At 40.9% G+C, this 25545-nt stretch overlaps 1 protein-coding gene across 1 annotated transcript in view; it reads left to right on the top strand.

Moving 5' to 3' along the window:
• LOC106576894 (cadherin-23) overlaps positions 1-25545 on the top strand; it is an 84852-nt gene that overhangs the window by 26596 nt on the left and 32711 nt on the right. The window contains exon 9 of the mRNA XM_045700638.2: positions 17514-17738. Within this exon, the coding sequence (XP_045556594.2) occupies positions 17514-17738 (225 nt within the window). The remainder of the gene's footprint in view (positions 1-17513; positions 17739-25545) is intronic.

Genomic DNA, 25545 nt, shown 5'->3' with positions numbered 1-25545 from the left:
TCCATATATAATAAGTATATGCATATTGTAGTTACTGGGTAGGATTAGTAACCAGATTAAATCGGGTACATTTTTTTTATCCAGACGTGCAAATGCTGCCCCCTAGACCCAACAGGTTAATCTAACCACACTGTCCGATTTCAAAAAGGCTTTACAACGAAAGCAAAACATTAGATTATGTCAGCAGAGTACACAGCCAGAAATAATCAGACACCCATTTTTCAAGCTAGCATATAATGTCACAAAAACCCAGAAGACAGCTAAATGCAGCACTAACCTTTGATGATCTTCATCAGATGACACACCTAGGACATTATGTTATAGAAAACATGCATTTTTTGTTCAATCAAGTTCATATTTATATCAAAAACCAGCTTTTTACATTAGCATGTGACGTTCAGAAAAATCATACCCCCCGCAAACTTCCGGGGAATTTACTAAATTACTCACGATAAACGTTCACAAAAAGCATAACAATTATTTTAAGAATTATAGATACAGAACTCCTCTATGCACTCGATATGTCCGATTTTAAAATAGCTTTTTGGTGAAAGCACATTTTGCAATATTCTAAGTACATAGCCCAGCCATCACGGGCTAGCTATTTAGACACCCGGCAAGTTTAGCCTTCACCAAAATCAGATTTACTATTATAAAAGTTTGATTACCTTTTTGTTGTCTTCGTCAGAATGCACTCCCAGGACTTCTACTTCAATAACAAATGTTGGTTTGGTCCAAAATAATCCATCGTTATATCCGAATAGCTGCGTTTTGTTCGTGCGTCCCAGACACTATCCGAAATGGTAAATCAGGGTCGTGCGCATGGCGCAATTCGTGGCAAAAAAATTCTAAATATTCCAATACCGTACCTCGAAGCATGTCAACCGCTGTTTAAAATCAATTTTTATGCAATTTATCTCGTAAAAAAGTAAAAAAGCGATAATATTCCGACCGGGAATCTCCTTTTCGGCAAACAGAGGAAAAATCACAAAGACGGGGGCGGCCAGGGCACGCGCCTAAGCCCACAGTCCCTTGATCGGCCACTTGAGAAAGGCGATAATGTTTTTCAGCCTGGGGCTGGAATGACGACATTCAGGTTTTTCCCGGGCTCTGAGCGCCCATGGAAGACGTAGGAAGTGTCACGTTAGAGCAGAGATCCTTTGTAAAAGATAGAGATGGCAAAGAAGTTCAAGAAATGGTCAGACAGGCCACTTCCTGTAAAGGAATCTCTCAGGTTTTGACCTGCCATTTGAGTTCTGTTATACTCACAGACACCATTCAACCAGTTTTAGAAACTTTGGAGTGTTTTCTATCCAAAGCCAATAATTATATGCATGTTCTAGTTACTGGGCAGGAGTAGTAACCAGATTAAATCGGGTACGTTTTTATCCAGCCGTGAAAATACTGCCCCCTAGCCATAACAGGTTAACCTTTAATGCAAGATAGAAAGTGACAAGAAAGTAGTCAAGACGGCTAGCTTGATTAAGTCTCCTCCATGTATATCTCACTAGGTCATGGTTTTTTAGTCTCCAAATATCCACTATTTCTAATGTGTCAATAATATTTGTGATTTCCGGGCACGGTGATGATAGTTTGTAGAGTGATTTCATTTACAGTCCATTGAGGTACTTAATACTGTGTTATAGTTTTCCACCATAATTATTTGATTGTTTGTTGCCTGTAAATAAGTTCAATAAATTGGTATACATTTTTTAGAAGAAGTATGGATCATCCTGATATTTATTTTCTTCAGGATTAATGAAATTCTCCCGTGACCCCATTTTCATATCAGGCGATCCCACATGGGGTCGCGACCCCTAAGTTTAGAAACCTCTGCCCTAAGGTCTAAGGGCTCTGGGCTGAGTTTCTACTAAGCTAACATATGGAATTCTTTTAAGATGGTTTATGGTGGCACAATTGCAAGATGATGTTATAATACTTTTAGTGCATCATGGTTGTTTTATTCAAAAGAATAGAGTATTTTGTTAACTATTGTGTGTGTGTTCTACTGAGGATGGGCCTCTGGGAGATAACACTGACAGGAGATTTACGATGTGTTTTGGGTGATAAAACCTAAAGAGCATTCCAGAGCACAAGTTCATGTTTCTGTTCTCTATGGTACCATTGAGAGATGGTTCCAGATTGGAGTTAGAGGGCCAGACACTGGTCTATACAATGAAAACTGTTGACACAGCAGATACTGCCTGCTATTTATTATAGGTATCTTTCATGCAGATCTTAACCTCTATGGGCTAGGCGGGACGAATTCGTCCCACCTACGTAACAGCCACTTGAAGCCTGTGGCGCGATTTTCAAAACCTTAAAAATCCTATTACTTCAATTTCTCAAACATATGACTATTTTACAGCTATTTAAAGACAAGACTCTCGTTAATCTAACCACACTGTCCGATTTCAAAAAGGCTTTACAACGAAAGCAAAACATTAGATTATGTCAGCAGAGTACCAAGCCAGAAATAATCAGACACCCATTTTTCAAGCTAGCATATAATGTCACCAAAACCCAGAAGACAGCTAAATGCAGCACTCACCTTTGATGATCTTCATCAGATGACAACCCTAGGACATTATGTTATACAATACATGCATGTTTTGTTCAATCAAGTTCATATTTATATCAAAAACCAGCTTTTTACATTAGCATGTGACGTTCAGAACTAGCATACTTCCGGGGAATTCGCTAACATTTTACTAAATTACTCACGATAAACGTTCACAAAAAGCATAACAATTATTTTAAGAATTATAGATACAGACCTCCTCTATGCACTCGATATGTCCGATTTTAAAATAGCTTTTTGGTGAAAGCACATTTTGCAATATTCTAAGTACATAGCCCAGGCATCACGGGCTAGCTATTTAGACACCCGGAAAGTTTAGCACTCACCATAATCATATTTACTATTATAAAAGTTTGATTACCTTTTGTTGTCTTCGTCAGAATGCACTTCCAGGACTTCTACTTCAATAACAAATGTTGGTTTGGTCCAAAATAATCCATCGTTATATCCGAATAGCGGCGTTTTGTTCGTGCGTTCCAGACACTATCCGAAATGGTAAATCAGGGTCGTGCGCATGGCGCAATTCGTGACAAAAAAATTCTAAATATTCCATTACCGTACTTCGAAGCATGTCAACCGCTGTTTAAAATCAATTTTTACGCCATTTTTCTCGTAGAAAAGCGATAATATTCCGACAGGGAATCTCCTTTTCGGCAAACATAGGAAAAAATCACAAAGGCGGGGGCGGTCGGGTCATGCGCCTAAGCCCAGAGTCCCTTGATCGGCCACTTGAGAAAGGCGATAATGTGTTTCAGCCTGGGGCTGGGATGACGACATTCTGTTTTTTCCCGGGCTCTGAGCGCCTATGGACGACGTAGGAAGTGTCACGTTAGAGCAGAGATCCTTAGTAAAAGATAGAGATGGAAAATAAGTTCAAGAAATGGTCAGACAGGCCACTTCCTGTAAAGGAATCTCTCAGGTTTTGACCTGCCATTTGAGTTCTGTTATACTCACAGACACCATTCAAACAGTTTTAGAAACTTTAGGGTGTTTTCTATCCATATGTAATAAGTATATGCATATTCTAGTTACTGGGTAGGAGTCGTAACCAGATTAAATCGGGTATGTTTTTTATCCAGCCGTGTCAATACTGCCCCCTAGCCCTAACAGGTTAACCTTGTGACCCATTCTATATATCTGTTGTTCATCATGTAGGTTGAAAGGGGTGTATCTTTGCTATAAAATATCTTTGTGTCGCCTTTGATTTTTGTGTAGCCTTTGTGTCGCCGCTCGCAACGGATCATCAGAAACGGTGGTGATTCGTTGACAAGCCATTGCTATTGCAAAGCTCTCGCTATTAAAGATTTAGTTTAAGTATAACTCTGACTTGTGTGATAACTTTGTCTCTCCTCATTTGATAGTAAAGAAATGAACCACCACAGGTCTTACCTAGGACTGTTGCGGTGACCATATTACCGCCACACCGGCAGTCACGATTCATGAAGGCAGTCAAATTCCAAGTGACTGTTTGGTCATGGTAATTAGGCTTCTCCAAGCTCTGATACTGCTGATGGTCATTAGTAGCCTACAAAACATGCTAACTGCCTGGTACTCAGCACTCTTTTGTCCCTTTAATCACTCTACATCAATGCAAATGTCTCAAAAATCTTATCAAGCACTTCATGAGAGCCCATGAGCTCATGTTGCGCAACATTTCTATAGGCTATGCAATTTCTATAAGCTATGCAATTGCATGAGAAAACAGAGTGATGGCCTCTATTAAAAAGAGGGGTTCCCATCAGCTTTCTATAGGCTAGGCCAAGTATATTTATTTATCAACTTTCCTAATATTAAGCACATTGCTTATCTTTACAACAGGAAAAGTGTCCTCCATTCGCTATTTAAGTGCATAGAGTTTTTGTCGGAAGTTTACATACACTTAGGTTGGGAGTCAATAAAACTAGTTTTTCAATCACTCCACAAACTACAGTTCTGGCAAGTTGGTTAGGACATCTACTTTGTGCATGACACAAGTCATTTTTCCAACAATTGTTTACAGACAGATTATTTCACTTATAATTCACTGTATCACAATTCCAGTGGGTCAGAAGTTGACACACACTAAGTTGACTGTGCCTTTAAACAGCTTTGAAAATTCCAGAAAAATATGTCATGGCTTTAGAAGCTTCTGATAGGCTAATTGACATCATTTGAGTCAATTGGAGTTGTACCTGTGGATGTATTTCAAGGACTACCTTCAAACTGAGTGCCTCTTTGCTTGACATCATGGGAAAATCAAAATAAATCAGCCAAGACCTCAGAAAAAATGGTAGACCTCCACAAGTCTGGTTCATCCATGGGAGCAATTTCCAAACGCCTGAAAGTACCACGTTCATCTGTACAAACAATAATATGCAAGTATAAATCTCCTAGAGATTAACGTACTTTGGTGCAAATCAATCCTAGAACAAATCAATCCCAGAACCACAGCAACGGACTTTGTGAAGATGCTTGAGGAAACAGGTACAAAAGTATCTATATCCACAGTAAAACGAGTCCTATATCGACATAACCTGAAAGGCTGCTCAGCAAGGAAGAAGCTAGTGCTCCAAAACCACCATAAAAAAGCCAGACTACGGTTTGCAACTGCACATGGGGACAAAATTTTTACTTTTTGGAGAAAGGTCCTCTGGTCTGATGAAACAAAAATAGAACTGTTTGGCCATAATGACCATCGTTATGTTTGGAGGAAAAAGGGGGAGGCTTGCAAGCTGAAGAACACCATCCCAACCATGAAGCACGGGATTGGCAGTGTCATGTTGTCAGGGTGCTTTGCTGCAGGAGGGACTGGTGCACTTCACAAAATAGATGACAGCATGAGGGAGGAAAATGATGTGGATATATTGAAGCAACACCACAAGACATCGGTCAGGAAGTTAAAGCTTGGTGGCAAATGGGTCTTCCAAATGGACAATGACCCCAAGCATACTTCCAAAGTTGTGGCAAAATGTCTTAAGGACAACAAAGTCAAGGTATTGGAGTTGCCATCACAAAGCCCTGACCTCAATCCTATAGAAAATATGTGGGCAGAACTAAAAAGCGTGTGCGAGCAAGGAGGCCTACAAACCTGATTCAGTTACACCAGCTCTGTCAGGAGGAATGGACCAAAATTCCCCCAACTTATTGTGGAAAGCTTGTGGAAGGTTACCCGAAACGTTTGACCAAGTTAAACAATTTAAAGGCAGTGCTACCAAATACTAATTGAGTGTATGACCCACTGGGAATGTGATGAAAGCAATAAAATATGAAATAAATTATTCTCTCTGCTATTATTCTGACATTTCACATTCTTAAAATAAAGTGGTGATCCTAACTGGCCTAAGACAGGGAATTTTTACTAGGATTAAATGTCAGGAATTGTGAAAAACTGAGTTTAAATGTATTTGGCAAAGGTGTATGTAAACTTCCGACTTCAACTGTATATGACGTATTTTTTCACATGCCCCTGTTTCGAGACATGTGAATGATAATGATCCATTCTAAATAAAAAAAAATTACACATATTATTTAGTATATGTAAAGACAAGATTAAATCAAGAATAGTCTGATAGGTGACAATTTTAGCCTATCACTTGTGAATTATATATTATCACTTGTGAATGAAGCCCAGCATAAGGCAAGAAACAATTACTTTTTTGTGACTTTTTTTTAATCATAGTCGCACACCTCATGTAGCCTATTCCATAGGCCTATATGTTTTGATAAGGTTGGTATCGCAACTGAAGTGGCCAAATAACTTCTTAAAATTAAGCTCATTAATCCACTTTACAAGGAGTGTAGAGCCTAACTGGCATACATAAACAGCTTCTGCATTTCAAGTTTGGGGAAGATAAATTTCACCAAAAAAATGCACCTTTATAATAGTTGCTAATGGTGTTTTCCCGCTAATGGAACATTTTAGCTTATAGCCTAATTCCTTGTGCGCATTGCTGTGCTAATATTGGGAAGAAATATCCTAATAGTTTATCAACATTTAAAGCTAAATATTCTGATTTGTTGCGTCACCCACATTGCGTAAAACATTTTTTTAGGGTGCATTAAGGCCACACAAAGTGGATGCCGCCATGAAATTCTAGGCATTAACAAGTGCTTGTCAAATTGTGAATGAGAGACTGATAAAGTGTGTACAGCCTGCGCAAAAAAAACAAAGCAGAGCTCATGCAGACTTACAATGTATTATAAAACATATGGCCCAATGTTTGTCGAACAACTAAAGTTACATTAATAACACTAAATTAAGCATATAGGAGTACTTATTTATTTGATATCCACTCAACACAGAATTGCCGCATATGCGAACTCCCTCATCGTTTGGAGAAAATATACTTGATATTTTATACAGCTTTGTTCGATTGTATTATTCATACTATAAAATAATGCCACGGAATTGTAGGCAAATCTTCTCTGCTAAATGAACTAGTGTAACCCACAGCCATTTGGCATAGCCAGATCAGGACCTAACATAAGGACAACTCAGAGTTTGCTATTCTGTTCTTCTGAAATAGACTACATTCTCTTCATATCATGTTTCTTTAGACCTGTCTAAAATAAAACATGTATTTATTGTGAAAGTGTTGGCTATATTACATGGATTTATTAGACTTTTTAAAATATAAACTCAGCAAAAAAAGTTATGTCCTCTCACTGTCAACTGCGTTTATTTTCAGCAAACTTAACATGTGTAAATATTTGTATGAACATAACAAGATTCAACAACTGAGACATAAACTGAACAGGTTCCACAGATATGTGACTAACAGAAATATAATAATGTGTCCCTGAACAAAGGGGGGTTCAACATCAAAAGTAACTGTCAGTATCTGGTGTGGCCACCAGCTGCATTAAGTACTGCAGTGCATCTCCTCCTCATGGACTGCACCAGATTTGCCAGTTCTTGCTGTGAGATGTTACCCCAATCTTCCACCAAGGCACCTGCAAGTTCCCGGACATTTCTGGGGGGGACTGGCCTTAGCCCTCACCCTCCGATCCATCAGGTCCCAGACGTGCTCAATGGGATTGAGATCCGGGCTCTTCGCTGGCCATGGCAGAACACTGACATTCCTGTCTTGCAGGACACCACGCACAGAACGAGCAGTATGGCTGGTGTCATTGTCATGCTGCAGGAAGAGTACCACATGAGGGAGTAGGATGTCTTCCCTGTAACGCACAGCATTGAGATTGTCTGCAAATACAACAAGCTCAGTCCGATGATGCTGTGACACACCGCCCCAGACCATGACGGACCCTCCACCTTCAAATCGATCCCACTCCAGAGTACAGGCCTCGGTGTAATGCTTATTCTTTCGACGATAAATGCGAATCCGACCATCACCCCTGGTGAGACAAAACCGCGACTCGTCAGTGAAGAGCACCTTTTGTCAGTCCTGTAAGGTCCAGCGGCGGTGGGTTTGAGCCCATAGGCGACGTTGTTGCCGGTAAGGCAGGTCCTCACCAGACCTCACAACAGGCCTACAAGCCCTCAGTCCAGCCTCTCTCAGCCTATTGCGGACAGTCTGAGCACTGATGAGGGATTGTACATTCCTGGTGTAACTCAGGCAGTTGTTATCATCCTGTGCCTGTCCCGCTGGTGTGATGTTCGGATGTACCGATCCTGTGCAGGTGTTGTTACAGGTGGTCTGCCACTGCAAGGACGATCAGCTGTCCGTCCTGTCTCCCTGTAGCGCTGTCTTAGGTGTTTCACAGTACGGACATTGCAATTTATTGCCCTGGCCACATCTGCAGTCCTCATGCCTCCTTGCAGCATGCCTAAGGAACATTTACGCAGATGAGCAGGGACCCTGGGCATCTTTTGTTTGGTGTTTTTCAGAGTCAGTATTTAGGCCTCTTTAGTATCCTAAGTTTTCATAACTGTGACCTTAATTGCCTACCGTCTGTTAGTGTCTTAACGACCATTCCACGGTTGCATGTTCATTAATGTTCATTGAACAAGCATGGTATTGTGTCTTTGGCTATGCCGGATTAAGTGATATAACATGCTATTCTATAAAATCATTTCTCTGTTATTAATATTACCTGATTAAGCTAATCGTGTACATGTAATTAACTAGAAAGTCGGGGCACCATGAAAGAATGTTTATAGAGCTGTTATCTCCCGAATAAGCTCTTAAAGACCTGGTAATCTTTTACCTCAATAGCAGTCAATATTTAAGCGTCACCTTATTCAGTCTCATCTGAAAGTTGTAAATTATTGGTTATCTTCATGAACCCTGGCTATCAAGTTGAATCAGCAATACAAAATTTGGTTTAATTATTTATTTACTAAATACCTAAATAATCACACAGAATTACATCTACACAGAATGGATCATACATTGATTACAAATTATGTCATAAAGGGAAACATCCCTAGCGGATGGAACAGATATGACAGCTGGTTACACAAAGAAAGGGGGTTGGGTTTTGAATGAAAAAGCGGGAAGACTGAGGAACAAAAGGATTTTGTGTCTCTATCGGGCCATAGGCAGCAATGCTATCGTAAATACAGTATCTTATGTATTCTAAATAACCGCCCATTTGAAAAAGGAAAATGCAATAAATATTTACTCTGAGCTGCGCTTCGGTAGATTGGTCGTAGATAGAAGGCCGGGTTGTCCAGCAAGGATCTCTTGTCCTCTGAAGAATGCCTCTGGTGGTAAACTGGATACGTTGTAGTATCGTTGTGTGTGTTAGACTGGTTACGTCGTCCGTCCTTTCCTAGCCCACATTTACAGCGGCTGCTGCTAACTCAACGGCTAGTAGGTATCACTTCTGGAGTGAATAAGAGTTCAAAGTTCATACCAAGTTGCCAAGTTGCGCAGGAAAACGAACTTGGTATAAACGGAGTCGTTTAATAAGTGCTCATACAACTCCAAAACCAAAATATACAAAAATAATGTAAGTGGGTACAAAACCCGTCGCACACCGACACATGACTTGCACATGCATACAATAAAACAATCTCCGACAGGGACATGAGGGGAAACAGAGGGTCAAATACACAACATGTAATTGATGGGATTGGAACCAGGTGTGAAGGAAGACAAGACAAAACCAATGGAAAATGAAAAATTGAACAGTGATGGCTAGAAGGTCGGTGACGTCGACCGCCGAACACTGCCCGAACAAGGAGAGGGACCGACTTCGGCGGAGGTCGTGACAGGTATAGACGAAATTCATCCTTTCAGCATGTCGATCGTCACCTTCATATTGAACACAATGCTAATTTTGTTATTATCTGAGCCCTATTAATGTAGGACCGTCGTCCTCACGTCCTCGGAACAGAAAGTTGAATTTTCGTCAACGGGTTTATATAGTGGTGAAGAGAAGGGCGTGTTTCATAGTTTACAACCAATGTCTGTTCACTCACTCTGAGTGAGCAGAGTTTACTCTATGACAACCAATTCTCTCTTTTAGAAGCTAAAATTACATTTCATCTTTTCACAAATAGTTTCATATTTAAACATTTAAATTGCACAACAATTCCATGTGATTCTGATAACTAGAATGTGCAGACTTTCCAAGATACAGTTTATGTCATCCTGTCACTAGTAGTAATGTATGTCTCAGACAACAACTGATCTAAGATCATATTAAGTACCAATGCATATTTTCAACTGGTTGGATTACCGAAATATGGTTCCGTTTTCCAACTTTTGATGTTACAAGACTCTCTATGTTACAAAGGCTTTACAAGAATCAACTCTATAAAGTAGAGAGAGAGAAAAGGGGTATTTATGGGGGTCATAAACCTTCCCCAACAGGCCAACGTCATGACAATGGGAAACAGTGTTTAAACCCTTTACAATTAAGATCTGTGATGTTATTTGGATTTTTACGAATTATCTTTGAAAGACGGGTTCTGAAAAAGGGACGTTTATTTTTTTGCTGAGTTAATATGTTCCAAAGGTCTGCATCAGTGGCTTGTAGGCTATATGTTTAGGTCAATTAACAGTCAATTACCGTGAGACCGACAGTTATTTGCTTGACAATCACCGGCTGACAACATTTTGGGACCGCCTCAGCCATAGTCATACCAAGAATCATTTAGCTATTATATTTTGAAATTTAGGACCCCTGTAGGTACAAAGTAAAAAACAAATGGATGAAACATTGAATGTGGCCTTAATGCTATTAGCCCGTAGAAACATACTTGGCAAAACAGATAGTCAAAAAATCTATCAAAAGGAAGTGTGTTTTTAAGTGTCTGCCCTATATCTGAGAGATATAAGAATGCCCAGGAATGTTTTTTTCTTCTTCCCATATTTAACCCCTTTTTTGGTACTAAAGTATTTCAATATATGTGACTGACCAGCTCAAATCGGTCTTATGTAGCAAAATCTGAAAGTGTTTTTTTTACATCGGATAATAGTAGAGACTCAAAGCTAACAAATGGTATATAATACATTGCATTTTTGAGGAACAATGGGAAAGTAATTCTGCTTTGAAATTTGATTGAACTTTTATACTCACTTTGAGAAAAGGGCCTTTGAATGTTTGGTACCTACTGGAGAGCTCTCCTTTGTCTACACCCTTTCAGCATTGTTCACACCCTCTTAACCTCTCGGACAGTGTGGTTAGATAAAGGAGAGTCTTGTCTTTAAAATGCTGTGAAATAGTCATATGTTTGAAAAATTTAAGTTTTTGTATTTTTGAGGAATTTGTAATTCGCACCACGCCTATCATTGGATATTGGAGCAGGTGTTCCGCTAGCGGAACGTCTAGATGTATTAATCTAACCACACTGTCCGATTTCAAAAAGGCTTTACAACGAAAGCAAAACATTAGATTATGTCAGCAGAGTACCCAGCCAGAAATAATCAGACACCCATTTTTCAAGCTAGCATATAATGTCACAAAAACCCAGAAGACAGCTAAATGCAGCACTAACCTTTGATAATCTTCATCAGATGACACACCTAGGACATTATGTTATACAATACATGCATGTTTTGTTCAATCAAGTTCATATTTATATCAAAAAACAGCTTTTTACATTAGCATGTGACGTTCAGAACTAGCATACCCCCCACAAACTTCCGGGGAATTTACTAACAATTTACTAAATTACTCACGATAAACGTTCACAAAAAACATAACAATTATTTTAAGAATTATAGATACAGAACTCCTTTGTGCAATCGAGGTGTCCGATTTTAAAATAGCTTTTCGGTGAAAGCACATTTTGCAATATTCTCAGTAGATAGCCCAGCCATCACGGCTAGCCATTTAGACACCCACCAAGTTTAGCCCTGACCAAAGTCAGATTTACTATTACAAAAGTTTGATTACCTTTGTTGTCTTCATCAGAATGCACTCCCAGGACTGCTACTTCAATAACAAATGTTGGTTTGGTCCAAAATAATCCATCGTTATATCCAAATAGCGGCGTTTTGTTCGTGCGTTCCAGACACTATCCGAAATGGTAAATTAGGGTCACGAGCATGGCGCAATTCGTGACAAAAAAATTCTAAATATTCCATTACCGTACTTCGAAGCATGTCAACCGCTGTTTAAAATCCATTTTTATGCCATTTTTCTCGTAAAAAAGCGATAATATTCCGACCGGGAATCTCCGTTTAGGTAAACAGAGGAAAGAAAACAAAGCATTCGGTCGACGCGGGCACGCGCCTGAGTCTCACAGTACTGTAAGCAGCCACTACCCAAACGCGCTACTTTTTTTCAGCCAGAGCCTGCAAAGCCACGATTCAGCTTTTTGCCGCCTTCTGAGAGCCCATTGGAGCCGTAGGAAGTGTCACGTAACAGCAGAGATCCTTTGTAATGGATAGAGATGGCAAAGAAGGCCAAGAAATGGTCAGACAGGGTACTTCCTGTACAGAATCTTCTCAGGTTTTGACCTGCCATTTGAGTTCTGTTATACTCACAGACACCACCAGTGTTTTCTATCCAACGCCAATAATTATATGCATATTCTAGTTACTGGGCAGGAGTAGTAACCAGATTAAATCGGGTACGTTTTTTATCCAGCCGTGTCAATACTGCCCCCTAGCCCTAACAGGTTAAGCCAGCCCCGCCCATCTCTTTAAGGATTCACATTTGAGGTCATGTGCTAAACAGTGAGTAGTGTAGTAAAGATTAAGACTAAAAGTTGTAGTAGCCTACAATAAGGAACAATTCCAGGTAAACAGAAAGTGTCCAGCTAAAAATATGTTATGAATATTAGATGACACTTACCCAGACACACTTGTCTAAATTGATGAGTCATGGGAAATAAATCCTATAACCCCCCCAGCCCCATCCAGTGGTGGAAAAAGTACAAAATTGTCATACTTGAGTAAAAGTATAAATCATTTCAGCGCCACTGGGATTTTTTCCCCATTCTTCAAGGCAAAACTCTTCCAGCTCCTTCAAGTTCTTCCCTGTGGCTCAGTTGGTAGAGCATGGTGTTTGCAATGCCAGCATGGTGTGTGCAACACCAGGGTTGTGGGTTTGATTCCCACGGGGGGCCAGTACAAAAAAAATGCATGAAATGTATGTATTCACTACTGTAAGTCGCTCTGGATAAGAGCGTCAGCTAAATGACTAAAATGTAAATGTAAGTTGGATGGGTTCTGCTGGTGTACAGCACTCACTAAGTCATACCACAGATTTTCAGTTGGATTGAGTCATTCCCACAAGAATTTACCTGTATTTAGCTCCATCCATCATTCCTGCAATTCTGACCAGTTTCCCAGTCCCTGCCGATGAAAAACACCCTCACAGCATGATGCTGCCACCACCATGCTTCACCGTGGGGATGGTGTTCTCGGGGTAATGAGAGGTGTTGGGTTTGTGCCAGACATAGAGTTTTCCTTTATGGCCAAAAAGCTACATTTTAGTCTCATCTGACCAGAATACCTTCTTCCATATGTTTGGGGAGTATCCCACATGCCTTTTGGCAAACAACCAAATGTGCTTGCTTATTTTTTCTTTAAGCATGGTTTTTTTCTGGCCACTCTTCCGTAAAGGCCAGCTCTGTGCAGTGTGCGGCTTAAAATTGTCCTGTGGATAGATACTCCAATCTCAGCTGTGGAGCTTTTCAGCTCCTTCAGGGTTATCTTTAGTCTTTGTGTTGCCTCTCTGATTAATGCCCTCCTTGCCTGGTCTGTGAGTTTTGTTGGGCGGCCCTGTCATGGCATGTTTGTTGTGGTGCCATATTCTTTCATTTTTTTAATAATGGATTTAATGGTGCTCTGTGGGATGTTCAAAGTTTTGGAAAAAAATGTATACCTCAACCCTGATCTGTACTTCTCCAAACTTGGACTATTTTGTGTATGTCCAAATTAAAATCAATTTAAATTACAGGTTGTAATGCAACAAAATAGGAAAAACACCAAGGGGGATGAATACTTTTACAAGGCACTGTACAGTACATAAACAGATGCATGCGCCATATATGTATGTGGTGGACACTTGATACGGTTACATGATATTGTTGTGGTATGTCACAAAATCATGTTACTGCCACACATATCAATATTCATTTTATATATCAATATTTTGCTAAGTCTTGCTAAGTGCATGATCTCTACAGAAGGTGTAAACAGTACAGCCAAATGGTTACTTGCATAGTAGCAATATCAGAAATAGATAGTGTCAATATAAATAAAATATACAATATGTAAAAGAACAATATCAATAATGATATTCGTGATAGACAAGGTAGTTATATGCATACAATCAGGGGTAAAAGTGTCTGAGCAGCAGGATAAAAAAAAATATTAGCAACAACATGTGGCGTGTGTGTTAGGAGAGAGTCACGTGAATAGAGCCACTGCAGATAGTGCTGATGACTGGTCCGTCCAAACCACGCATGAACAAGGGAATCTATATTCGGGGGGAGCCTGTTTCTGTCCTGCCCTTGACTTTGTGATGTCCATAGCCTCTTTGTTGCAAAACTCCCTGATCTTGTCAAAAATATAGTTTGTCTAGCTGTGTCCAGTCCAGGTGGTGCTTTTACAGGCTGACCATCTATGGGAGGAAGGATGACAGCATTGCGCAGCAGCTGAAACCTGGTCCAGACAGTCCGAACGCTTCTTGGCGACAACACCAGGCTCCAGAGCATCGAAGCTGTAAAACGGAATAACAACAAAAAAATCGAAAGACATTACAACCCTCCACAACATCAATTCACCTCCTAAGTTTAGATAAGAATAACCTCATTCAATGAAAATTATGTTTTACCTGAAGTGCTGGTACTGTTTGATCTGTGGCAGCAGCCTGAATTACGAAGTCAGGTGTTGTTGCCAAGCCATAGTTTTCCACCAGCACCGTATCATCTTTCAGTCAAACCAGCTGTGGGATGTTTACCCCTGTCACAGTGCTGTCTTTCACAACACCAGCAATCTCAGACAAAGTGTTCACTCTGGTCTTTCTGAAGTGCTGCTTGATGAGGCCGAAGCACTAGTCAGGGGCAAACTTGGTGTGGCCTGTGATCAGGAAGTGAAGGTCCAGGCACAATACCAGAGCACAAACTTGTTCTTGTTTTGGCCACTGCAGTTATCACAATTCAGGTCCACACATGTTTTCCCAACTCCGTAGTTGGTGAAGAAATGGTGCATGTAGTTGATGACTGTGCTGCTGCCTTTGCTTGCTTGGGCCAGCTTTCTTTTTGATGACTGTATGACTGATGGATTAGAGTCAGGTGTGTTCTACTGATTGATGCTGAAAGACAAATTCCAGATACAAATATTTTAGCATTATTGTACAATAGATGTTAAATGGCATGCAGAGATAACATCACTGCACACAGTTCATACAGGTAGTGTTAGCTACTGTAGCTAGCCATCCATATAACGTCAGCTGGCTAGATAACAGCAAGCTTTAACTAGCAATACAAACCGATTGTCATAGTTGGTTAACTAAAGTTAACCAATAGGTTCAATGATAGCTAGCTAACTAGCTAACATTAGGCTACAACTAGCAATGCAAAATGGCATTCCGAGAAAACATCACTAACATTACACACACTTCATACACATAAGTTAACCTCTTACATCTAGACGTTCCGCTAGCGGAACACCTGCTCCAATATCCAATGATGGGCGTGGCGCAAATTACAAATTCCTCAAAAATACAAAAACTAAAATTTTTCAAACATATGACTATTTCACAGCATTTTAAAGATAAGACTCTCCTTTATCTAACCACACTGTCCGATTTCAAAAAGGCTTTACAACGAAAGCAAAACATTAGAATATGTCAGCAGAGTACCAAGCCAGAAATAATCAGACACCCATTTTTCAAGCTAGCATATAATGTCACAAAAACCCAGAAGACAGCTAAATGCAGCACTAACCTTTGATGATCTTCATCAGATGACAACCCTAGGACATTATGTTATACAATACATGCATGTTTTGTTCAATCAAGTTCATATTTATATCAAAAACCAGCTTTTTACATTAGCATGTGACGTTCAGAACTAGCATACCCCCCGCAAACTTCCGGCGAATTCACTAAGAATTTACTAAATTACTCACGATAAACGTTCACAAAAAGCATAACAATTATTTTAAGAATTATAGATACAGAACTCCTCTATGCACTCGATATGTCCGATTTTAAAATAGCTTTTTGGTGAAAGCACATTTTGCAATATTCTAAGTACATAGCCCAGGCATCACGGGCTAGCTATTTAGACACCCGGCAAGTTTAGCACTCACCAATATCAGGTTTACTATTATAAAAGTTTGATTACCTTTTGTTGTCTTTGTCAGAATGCACTCCCAGGACTGCTACTTCAATAACAAATGTTGGTTTGGTCCAAAATAATCCATCGTTATATCCGAATAGCGTCGTTTTGTTCGTGCGTCCCAGACACTATCTGAAATGGTAAATCAGGGTCGTGCGCATGGCGCAATTCGTGACAAAAAAAATCTAAATATTCCATTACCGTACTTCGAAGCATGTCAACCGCTGTTTAAAATCAATTTTTATGCCATTTTTCTCATAAAAAAGCGATAATATTCCGACCGGGAATCTCATTTTAGCTAAACAGAGGAAAGTAAACAAAGCTTTCGGTCGACGCGGGCACGAGCCTGAGTCTCACAGTACTGTAACCAGCCACTACCCAAACGCGCTACTTTTTTTCAGCCAGAGCCTGCAAAGCCACGATTCAGCTTTTTACCGCCTTCTGAGACCCTATGGCAGCCGTAGGAAGTGTCACGGGACAGCTAAGATCCTCACTCTTCAATAAACAGAGACAAGAAGAACGACACCTTGTCAGACAGGCCACTTCCTGCCTGAAACCTTGTCAGGTTTTTGCCTGCCAAATGAGTTCTGTTATACTCACAGACACCATTCAAACAGTTTTAGAAACTTTAGGGTGTTTTCTATCCATATGTAATAAGTATATGCATATTTAAATCGGGTACGTTTTTTATCCGGCGGTGTAAATACTGCCCCCTAGCCCTTACAGGTTAAACTGGTACCGGGTTACCTTCAGATGAGTCTTGTGAGGCTTGTTAGAATCGTAGACAAAACAACCGACTTGTACTGTACGGGTTCGTGAGAGTCTCACCTTTCATGTTAGTTTGTAGGCCAAACTATTCGGACGTTACTGACAGAAGTTGGCACATCGGTGTTACCGACTTCAGTCATAGAGCAAAACGGAGAACACCATTGTGAGAGTCATCTTTCCATAGAGGGTTCATATTAGTATGTTTGTCAAACCGTTCGGACGCCACAGACGTTTCTGTGACAAGCCCAATTTTTGGGATGTCTCCTGGTCTGGGAAAAGCCGCTGTAGCTCTGCCACTTGAGATGCAGCCCATGCAAAAAAAAATCAAATCTCTAGCTTAAATAGACTGATTTTTATGTTTTTTTATTATTATTATGCTAATTAGATTTATACGGTGGTTCGGACATCGACTGTAATCTCTTCTCTGCCTCTTCCCAATACTAACCCTCTCAATTGCCTCTCAACCATTGACAGCGAGACTGACAGTGAACGTGCTGGATGTGAATGACAACGCCCCGCGGTTCAGACCCTTTGGAGTGGCCAACTTCTCAGAGAAGATTCTGGAAGGGGCTCAGCCAGGCACCACTCTGCTGTCTGTGTCAGCCGTGGACCCAGACAAAGGCCCTAATGGACAGGTCATCTACCAGCTGCTACACCTGCCCCGAGGGGACTACCTCAGACTGGAGGACCCCTCTACTGGTACAACACACACACACACACAGACACACATGCACGCACACATATACACACACACACACATTGTGTAGTCTTCAACAGCTTACTGTATATTCGAACTAAACTGACACCAAACTTGCACACCAGACTTGCACACCAGACCTGGGTTCAAATACATGCATACAGTATTTAAGTATATTTATTATTTTCTGTGTATTTGAAAGTATTTTAGTTATGTTAGGTTCTAATTCTCAGAGTACTGTTAGGTTCTAATTCTCAGAGTAAAAAACTCATCGGACACTATGAAAGCTAAACAAGTTGAATTCTTCCCAGAGGATCAATACAGCTGCATTAGACAATGACATTTCACACAAGCACTGATATTTAACCCTTCCTCCTGAGGCTCCTCCTACACATCTGAACAGCCAATGCATCTCTGTTGCTAGACAGAACCTTAGTGATATCTGTTCTTCCTCACTTCATCTGACCTGACCTCTACCCCAAAGTGCTCACTGCTCCCCAACTCACGGCTGTCATGGTGCCTTGTACCAGACTGTGTCTCTTCTCCTCCCAGAGGTTCCCTTACATAGGATCCCTGATGGCTAACAACAACATATCCTGACATAATGTAAATGTTATACATTACCCTCTCTCCCATAGTGACATAAGTATATTTCATATTCTCAGAACTCAACAACACACTCAAATCTCACTCAAAAAAAGGCAGATTAAAATGTCCTTTCCTTCAAATATTATTTATTTTTTGTGATATAAAATAGACAATTACATACACTTATCAAACGTATTATACCTACCAATTTTGCTAGCCTGGATATTAGTTTGTCTATTCTTATCGTACTACTACTTCTACAATATACAGTACATCAGATATTCACTGGAAGCCCATCTTTGCAGCCAATTCAAACACCCCCGGAATTGCTTCCAGTTTCTCCATCTCTTCATCAGAAAAGAGTCCCTGTTCGCCAGAGCTCACACACTGCTCCTAAAACTCCCACCTCATTCTCTTGTAAAACTCCACCATGACCTTATTACTGCCACGGTAACTAGGCTTCTCCAAAACTGTGCTCTGATGCAGCTGATAGTCATTAGTAGCCTACCAAACTTGCTGACTGCCTGGTACTCAGCGCTTTATTGTCCCCCTAATCACTGACATAAATGCAAATGCAATTGAAACTCAATTCAAACACTTAATTAGAGCCCTGGCATTCAGAGTTTGAGCGGAATAGAATCACCTGTTCAAATCAAATTTATTTTTATATAGCCCTTCGTACATCAGCTGATATTCTCTAAGTGCTGTACAGAAACCCAGCCTAAAACCCCAAACAGCAAGCAAAGCATGTGAAAGAAGCACGGTGGCTAGGAAAAACTCCCTAGGAAAAACTCCCTAGAAAGGCCAAAAACCTAGGAAGAAACCTAGAGAGGAACCAGGCTATGAGGGGTGGCCAGTCCTCTTCTGGCTGTGCAGGGTGGATATTATAACAGAACATGGTCAAGATGTTAAAATGTTAAAATGTTCATAAATGACCAGCATGGTCAAATAATAATAATCATAGTAGTTGTCGAGGGTGCAACAAGCACGTCCGGTGAACAGGTCAGGGTTCCATAGCCGCAGGCAGAACAGTTGAAACTGGAGCAGCAGCACGGCCAGGTGGACTGGGGACAGCAAGGAGTCATCATACCAGGTAGTCCTGAGGCATGGTCCTAGGGCTCAGGTCCTCCGAGAGAAAGACAGAAAGAGAGAAAGAGAGAATTAGAGAGAGCATATTTAAATACACACAGGACACCGGATAAGACAAGAGAAATACTCCAGATGTAACAGATTGACCCTAGCCCCCCGACACATAAACTACTGCAGCATAAATACTGGAGGCTGAGACAGGAGGGATCAGAAGACACTGTGGCCCCATCCGATGATACCCCCGGACAGGGCCAAACAGGCAGGATATAACCCCACCCACTTTGCCAAAGCACAGCCCCCACACCACTAGAGGGATGTCTCCAACCACCAACTTACCATCCTAAGACAAGGCCGAGTATAGCCCACAACGATCTCCGCCATGGCACAACCCAAGGGGGGGGCGCCAACCCAGACAGGAAGACCACGTCAGTGACTCAACCCACTCAAGTGACGCACCCCTCCCATGGACGGCATGGAAGAACACCAGTAGGCCAGTGACTCAGCCCCTGTAAAAGGGTTAGAGGCAGAGAATCCCAGTGGAAAGAGGGGAACCGGCAAGGCAGAGACAGCAAGGGCGGTTCGTTGCTCCAGCCTTTCCGTTCACCTTCACACTCCTGGGCCAGACTATACTTAATCATGGGACCTACTGAAGAGATAAGTCTTCAGTAAAGACTTAAAGGTTGAGACTGAGTCTGCGTCTCTCACATTGGTAGGCAGACCATTCCATAAAAATGGAGCTCTATAGGAGAAAGCCCTACCTCCAGCCGTTTGCTTAGAAATTCTAGGGACAATTAGGAGGCCTGCGTCTTGTGACCGTAGCGTACGTGTAGGTATGTACGGCAGGACCAAATCGGAAAGATAGGTAGGAGCAAGTGAGAGCCAGCTCCTTATAGTCGTTTGATACATGGAATGAAATAAGTGTTCCTATAAGCCCATGTTGCGCAACATTTATATAGGCTATGCTTTGCAATTGCGTGAGAAAACAGTGTTCTGATGGCCTCTATAAAAAAGAGGATCCCATAAGCTTTCTATAGGCTAGGCCTGGCCTACTATATTTATTTTTAAACTTTCTTAATATTAAGCACATTGCTCTGCTGTACAACTGGAGTAAACTACCTGGCTAGCATGAAAATTAACCGCAGGAGAAGCATCCTCCATATGCTACTCAAGTGCATACAGATTACTTTTTTTTCCCCTGTTCCGAAGGGTGCATGATAATGGCCCATTCTAAACCAAAACAAATTTCACACATATATTATTTAGTATATGTAAAGGCAAGATTAATTTGAGAACTTGTGAGTGATGCCCAGCGTGTGCAGGCTAAGGCAAGAAACAGAGCATGCATTTTTTGCCAGTTTTTCAAATCATAGTCGCACTTAGCCTAGGCCATAGGCATATATGTTTTGATAAGGTTTGTATCACAACTAAAGTGGCCAAATAACTCTAAGTGTAGCCTGTAGTCCTACTGTAGGACCCCTGGAACCTGGTTGGAGAGCTCATAGCGTACAGAGCCTAGTTCTTATAAGCCCAGTCATTGCGCAATCGCGTGTGAAAACAGACATTTGACTGACCACTATTTAAAAGAGGATCCCAGCTTTCTCGTGCTGCTATTTTTATCCCTCAATTCTTAAAATGAAGCACATTATGAAGCTTTACAACCGGTGTATCATACCTGTCACATTAAAAATGTAACCTCGGGAAGCGCTTCCTCCATTCACTATTCGAGACCAGGCTAGGGATGACGGTTTTTTTTGTAGGACATTCTAAATTAAAAATTATTCCACACATATATTAGTAGGCTATATGTAATTTAGAATAGTCTGATGGATGAGAATATTATCAAGTGCTTGTCAAATTGTGAATGAGATACTGATGAAGTATGTGCAGCATGATCAAGAAACAGAGCAGAGCGCATGCTTTTCATGCAACTTTTTTCAGATCATCATTAGTCACATCATGCAGCCTTAGAATGTATTACAAATCAAAACATATAGCCTAAGGTTTGTATCACAACTAAAGTTGCATAAATAATTCTAAATTAACCGCTCAAAACAATAGCCGCATGTGTGCACTCCCTCTGGAAATCGTTTGGGAAAAATATCCTTTCTATTTTATTCAGCTATGTTCAATTGTATTGTTGTTACCGTAAAATAATTTAAACTCACAGTAATTTATTGGGTATTTACCAACATTTCGGCATCACTGTGAAGAAGGCACAGTGATGCCAAAGCATTGGTAAATACCCAATAAATTACTGGGAGTTTATATATGGAGTGTGCGTCTCTCTTTATTTTGATAGTTTATAGTTTATTCGCCGTTAGTCAGCAATTCAACACAAACTAATTTTTCTATTCTATTCTTCTGAAATAGTTTACATTTTCTTCATATAATGTTTCTTTAAAGCTGCCTGAAATAAATCATGGATTTATTATGATGGTGTTGGTTATATTAAATTGATTTATTAGACTTTTTAAAATGTAGATGTTCCAAAGGTCCGCATTAATGTCTTGTTGGCTATGCGTGAAAGCCCAGAGATGCAAAACATGTTTATGTTAACTAACGGTCAATTACCGAGAGACTAGCAGTTATTTGCATGACAGTTACGAGCTGACAAAATTTTCATCAAGGATTTCTCTGTACTTTGCTCCATACATCTTTCCCTCGATCCTGACTAGTCTCTCAGTCCCTGTTGCTGAAAAACATCCCCAGAGCATGATGCTGCCACCACCATGCTTCACCGTAGGGATAGTGCCAGGTTTCCTCCAGACGTGACGCTTGGCATTCAGGCCAAAGAATTTAATCTTGGTTTCATCAGAACAGAGAATCTTGTTTCTTATGGTCTGAGAGTCCTTTAGGTGCCTTTTTGCAAACTCCAAGCAGGCTGTCATGAGCCTTTTTATTGAGGAGTGGCTTCCGTCTAGCCACTCTACCATAAAGGCCCGATTGTTGGAGTGCTGCAGAGATAGTTGTCCTTCTGGAAGGTTCTCCCATCTCCACAGAGGACTTCTGGAGCTCTGTCATAGGGTTCTTGGTTACCTCCCTGACCAAGCCCTTCTCCCCCGATTGCTCAGTTTGGCCGGGCAGACAATTTTAGGAAGAGTCTTGGTAGTTCCAAACTTCTTCCATTTAACCTCTTGGGGCTATGTGGGATGCTAGCGTGCCACCCGTGGTGCACCCTATCAACAGCAGGTGCATTTCAAGAGCGGCAAATTTGAAACCAAATAAATGTCAAAATTCAAATTTTTCAAACATACAACTATCTTACACCCTTTGAAAGATAAACATCTCCTTAATCTAACCACGTTGTCCGATTTCAAAAAGGTTTTACGGCGAAAGCATAAAGTTAGATTATGTTAGGAGAGTACATTGACAATAGCTGTGTGTAATGTTTTGTCAATTCAAAGACAGGCGTCACCAAAACCATAAAACCAGCTAAAATGATGCACTAACCTTTTACAATCTCCATCAGATGACACTCCTAGGACATTATGTTAGACAATGCATGCATTTTTAGTTCTATCAAGTTCATATTTATATCCAAAAACAGCGTTTTACTATGGCGTTGATGTTCAGGAAATCGTTTCCCTTCAATAACCGGCAGTCAAGTCAGCACCACAAATTAAATAATTAAAATTAGAAAACATTGGTAAAATATTATATTGTCATTTAAAGAATTATAGATTTACATCTCTTGAACGCAATCGACTTGCCAGATTTAAAAATAACCTTACTGGGAAATCACACTTTGCAATAATCTGAGCACTGCGCCCAGAAAAATACGCTTTGCGATACAGACAAACGGCCATATTGGAGAGATCTAAAATCGAAAATACTATGTAAATAATCCATTACCTTTGATTCTCTTCATCAGATGTCACTTCCAGGAATCCCAGGTCCATAACGAATGTAGTTTTGTTCAAAAAAGCTCATCATTTATGTCCAAAAAGCTCCGTGTTGTTAGCACATGATCTAAGCCCGCCGGACTTCACTTCATGAACGAGGGGAAAAAATATATTTACGTTCGTTCAAACATGTCAAACGTTGTATAGCATAAATCATTAGTGCCTTTTTTAACCAGAACATGAATAATATTCAAGGTGGACGAATGCATTCTCTTTTAAAACGTTTTGGAACGAGGGTACCCAACATGACCTCGCGCGCCAGAGTCTAATCGGCCATCACCGTTCCAAGGCTCTTGTTCGGTCAGATCTCATAGTAGAAGATTCAAAACACTTTGTAAAGGCTGGTGACATCTAGTGGAAGCAATAGGAAGTGCCAAAACAGTAATCAGCCCCTGTGTCTTTCAATGGCATTGGCTTAAAGATAATTCAACACATCAGGTACCCACTTCCTGTCAGAAAATGTCTCAGGGTTTTGCCTGCCAAATGAGTTCTGTTATACTCACAGACACCATTCAAACAGTTTTAGAAACTTTAGGGTGTTTTCTATCCATATATAATAAGTATATGCATATTCTAGTTACTGGGTAGGATTAGTAACCAGATTAAATCGGGTACGTTTTTTTATCCAGCGTGAAAATACTGCCCCCTAGCCCCAAAAGGTTAAGAATGATGGAGGCCATTGTTTTCTTGGGGACCTTCAATGCTGCAGAAATGTTTTGGTACCTTTCCCCAGATCTGTGCATCGACACAATCCTGTCTCGGAGCTCCACGGACAATTCCTGTCTCGGAGCTCCACGGACATGGCTTGGTTTTTGCTCTGACATGCACTGTCAACTGTGGGACCTTATATAGACAGGTGTGCACCTTTCAAAATCATGTCCAATCAATTGAATTTACAACAGGTGGACTCCAATCAAGTTGTAGAAACATCTCAATGATGATCAATGGAAACAGGATGCATCTGAGCTCAATTGCGAGTCTCATATCAAAGGGTCTGAATACTTATGTAATTATTTTATTTTTAATACATTTCTAAAAACCTGTTTTCGCTTTGTCATTATGGGGTATTGTGTGTAGATTGATGAGATTTTTATTTTATCCATTTAGTATAAGGTTGTAGCGTAACAAAATGTGGAAAAAGTCAAGGGGTCTGATTACTTTCTGAATGCACTGTAACTCCAAGACATTTAGATGTTTTTCAATTTGTTGTATATCATTTTATTAATTTAAATGTGTTTCTTGTATGTGTTACTGCAATTCCGCTTTTAGCTGCCATAGTGCACATGAAACAAAATGAAATAAGCCATTATCATTTTAAATACATTATTTGATTCTTACCATTGATGATGATATTTGACGATATTGTCATGCCCTGACCTGAGAGAGACGGGTTATTTCTCTATGTGGTTAGGTCAGGGTGTGGGGTGGGCATTCTATGCTGTCTATTTCTTTGTTTTGAGCCGAGTATGGTTCCTAATCAGAGGCAGCTGTTTATTGTTGTCTCTGATTAGGAATCATACTTAGGCAGCCTTTCCCCACCTGTAGTTGTGGGATCTTATTTTTGTACTGCTTGTTAAGCCTACAAGACGTGACGGTCATTATGATTGTTTATTATTTTTGTTTGTAGTGTTCTGAGGTAAAATAAATAATACGATGAACACTTACCCCGCTGCGCTTTGGTCCACTCCTTTTGACGATCGTGACAGAAGATCCCACCACCAAAGGACCAAGCAGTGTGGGCCGATGGACTGGACCTGGGAGGAAATCCTGGATGGGGCAGGACCCTGGACAAGGCCTGGGGATTATCGCCGCCCGCAGGAGGAGATAGAGGTGGCGAAAGCGGAACGGTGATACCAGGAGGAACAGGCAAGGAAACCACGGAAGCCCGAGAGGCAGCGGCCAAAACATTTTGGGGGGGGGGCACACGGGGAGATTGGCGAAGTCGGGGTTGAGACCTGAGCCAACTCCCCGTGCTTACCGTGGGGAGCGAATGACCGAGCGAGCACCGTGTTATGCGGTGACGCGCACTTTGTCGCCAGTGCGCACTCACAGCCCAGTGCGCTCGGTGCAAGCTCCTCACCGTTGCCGTGCTAGAGTTGGCCGTCAGCTGGGAAGAAGTGCGCCAGCTCAGCGTATCTAGTCTCCAGTGCGTTTCTACGGCCCAGGTTATCCTGCGCCTGCTCTACGCATGGTACCCCCGTTCACCAGCGCAGCACAGGTCGTCCTGTAT

Source organism: Salmo salar, chromosome 18 (genome assembly GCF_965601325.2).
Source record: "Salmo salar chromosome 18, fSalSal1, whole genome shotgun sequence".
NCBI classification, from domain to species: domain Eukaryota; kingdom Metazoa; phylum Chordata; class Actinopteri; order Salmoniformes; family Salmonidae; genus Salmo; species Salmo salar.
Note: the sequence above shows the minus strand (reverse complement) of the source record. Positions and strands in the feature narration are given on the sequence as shown.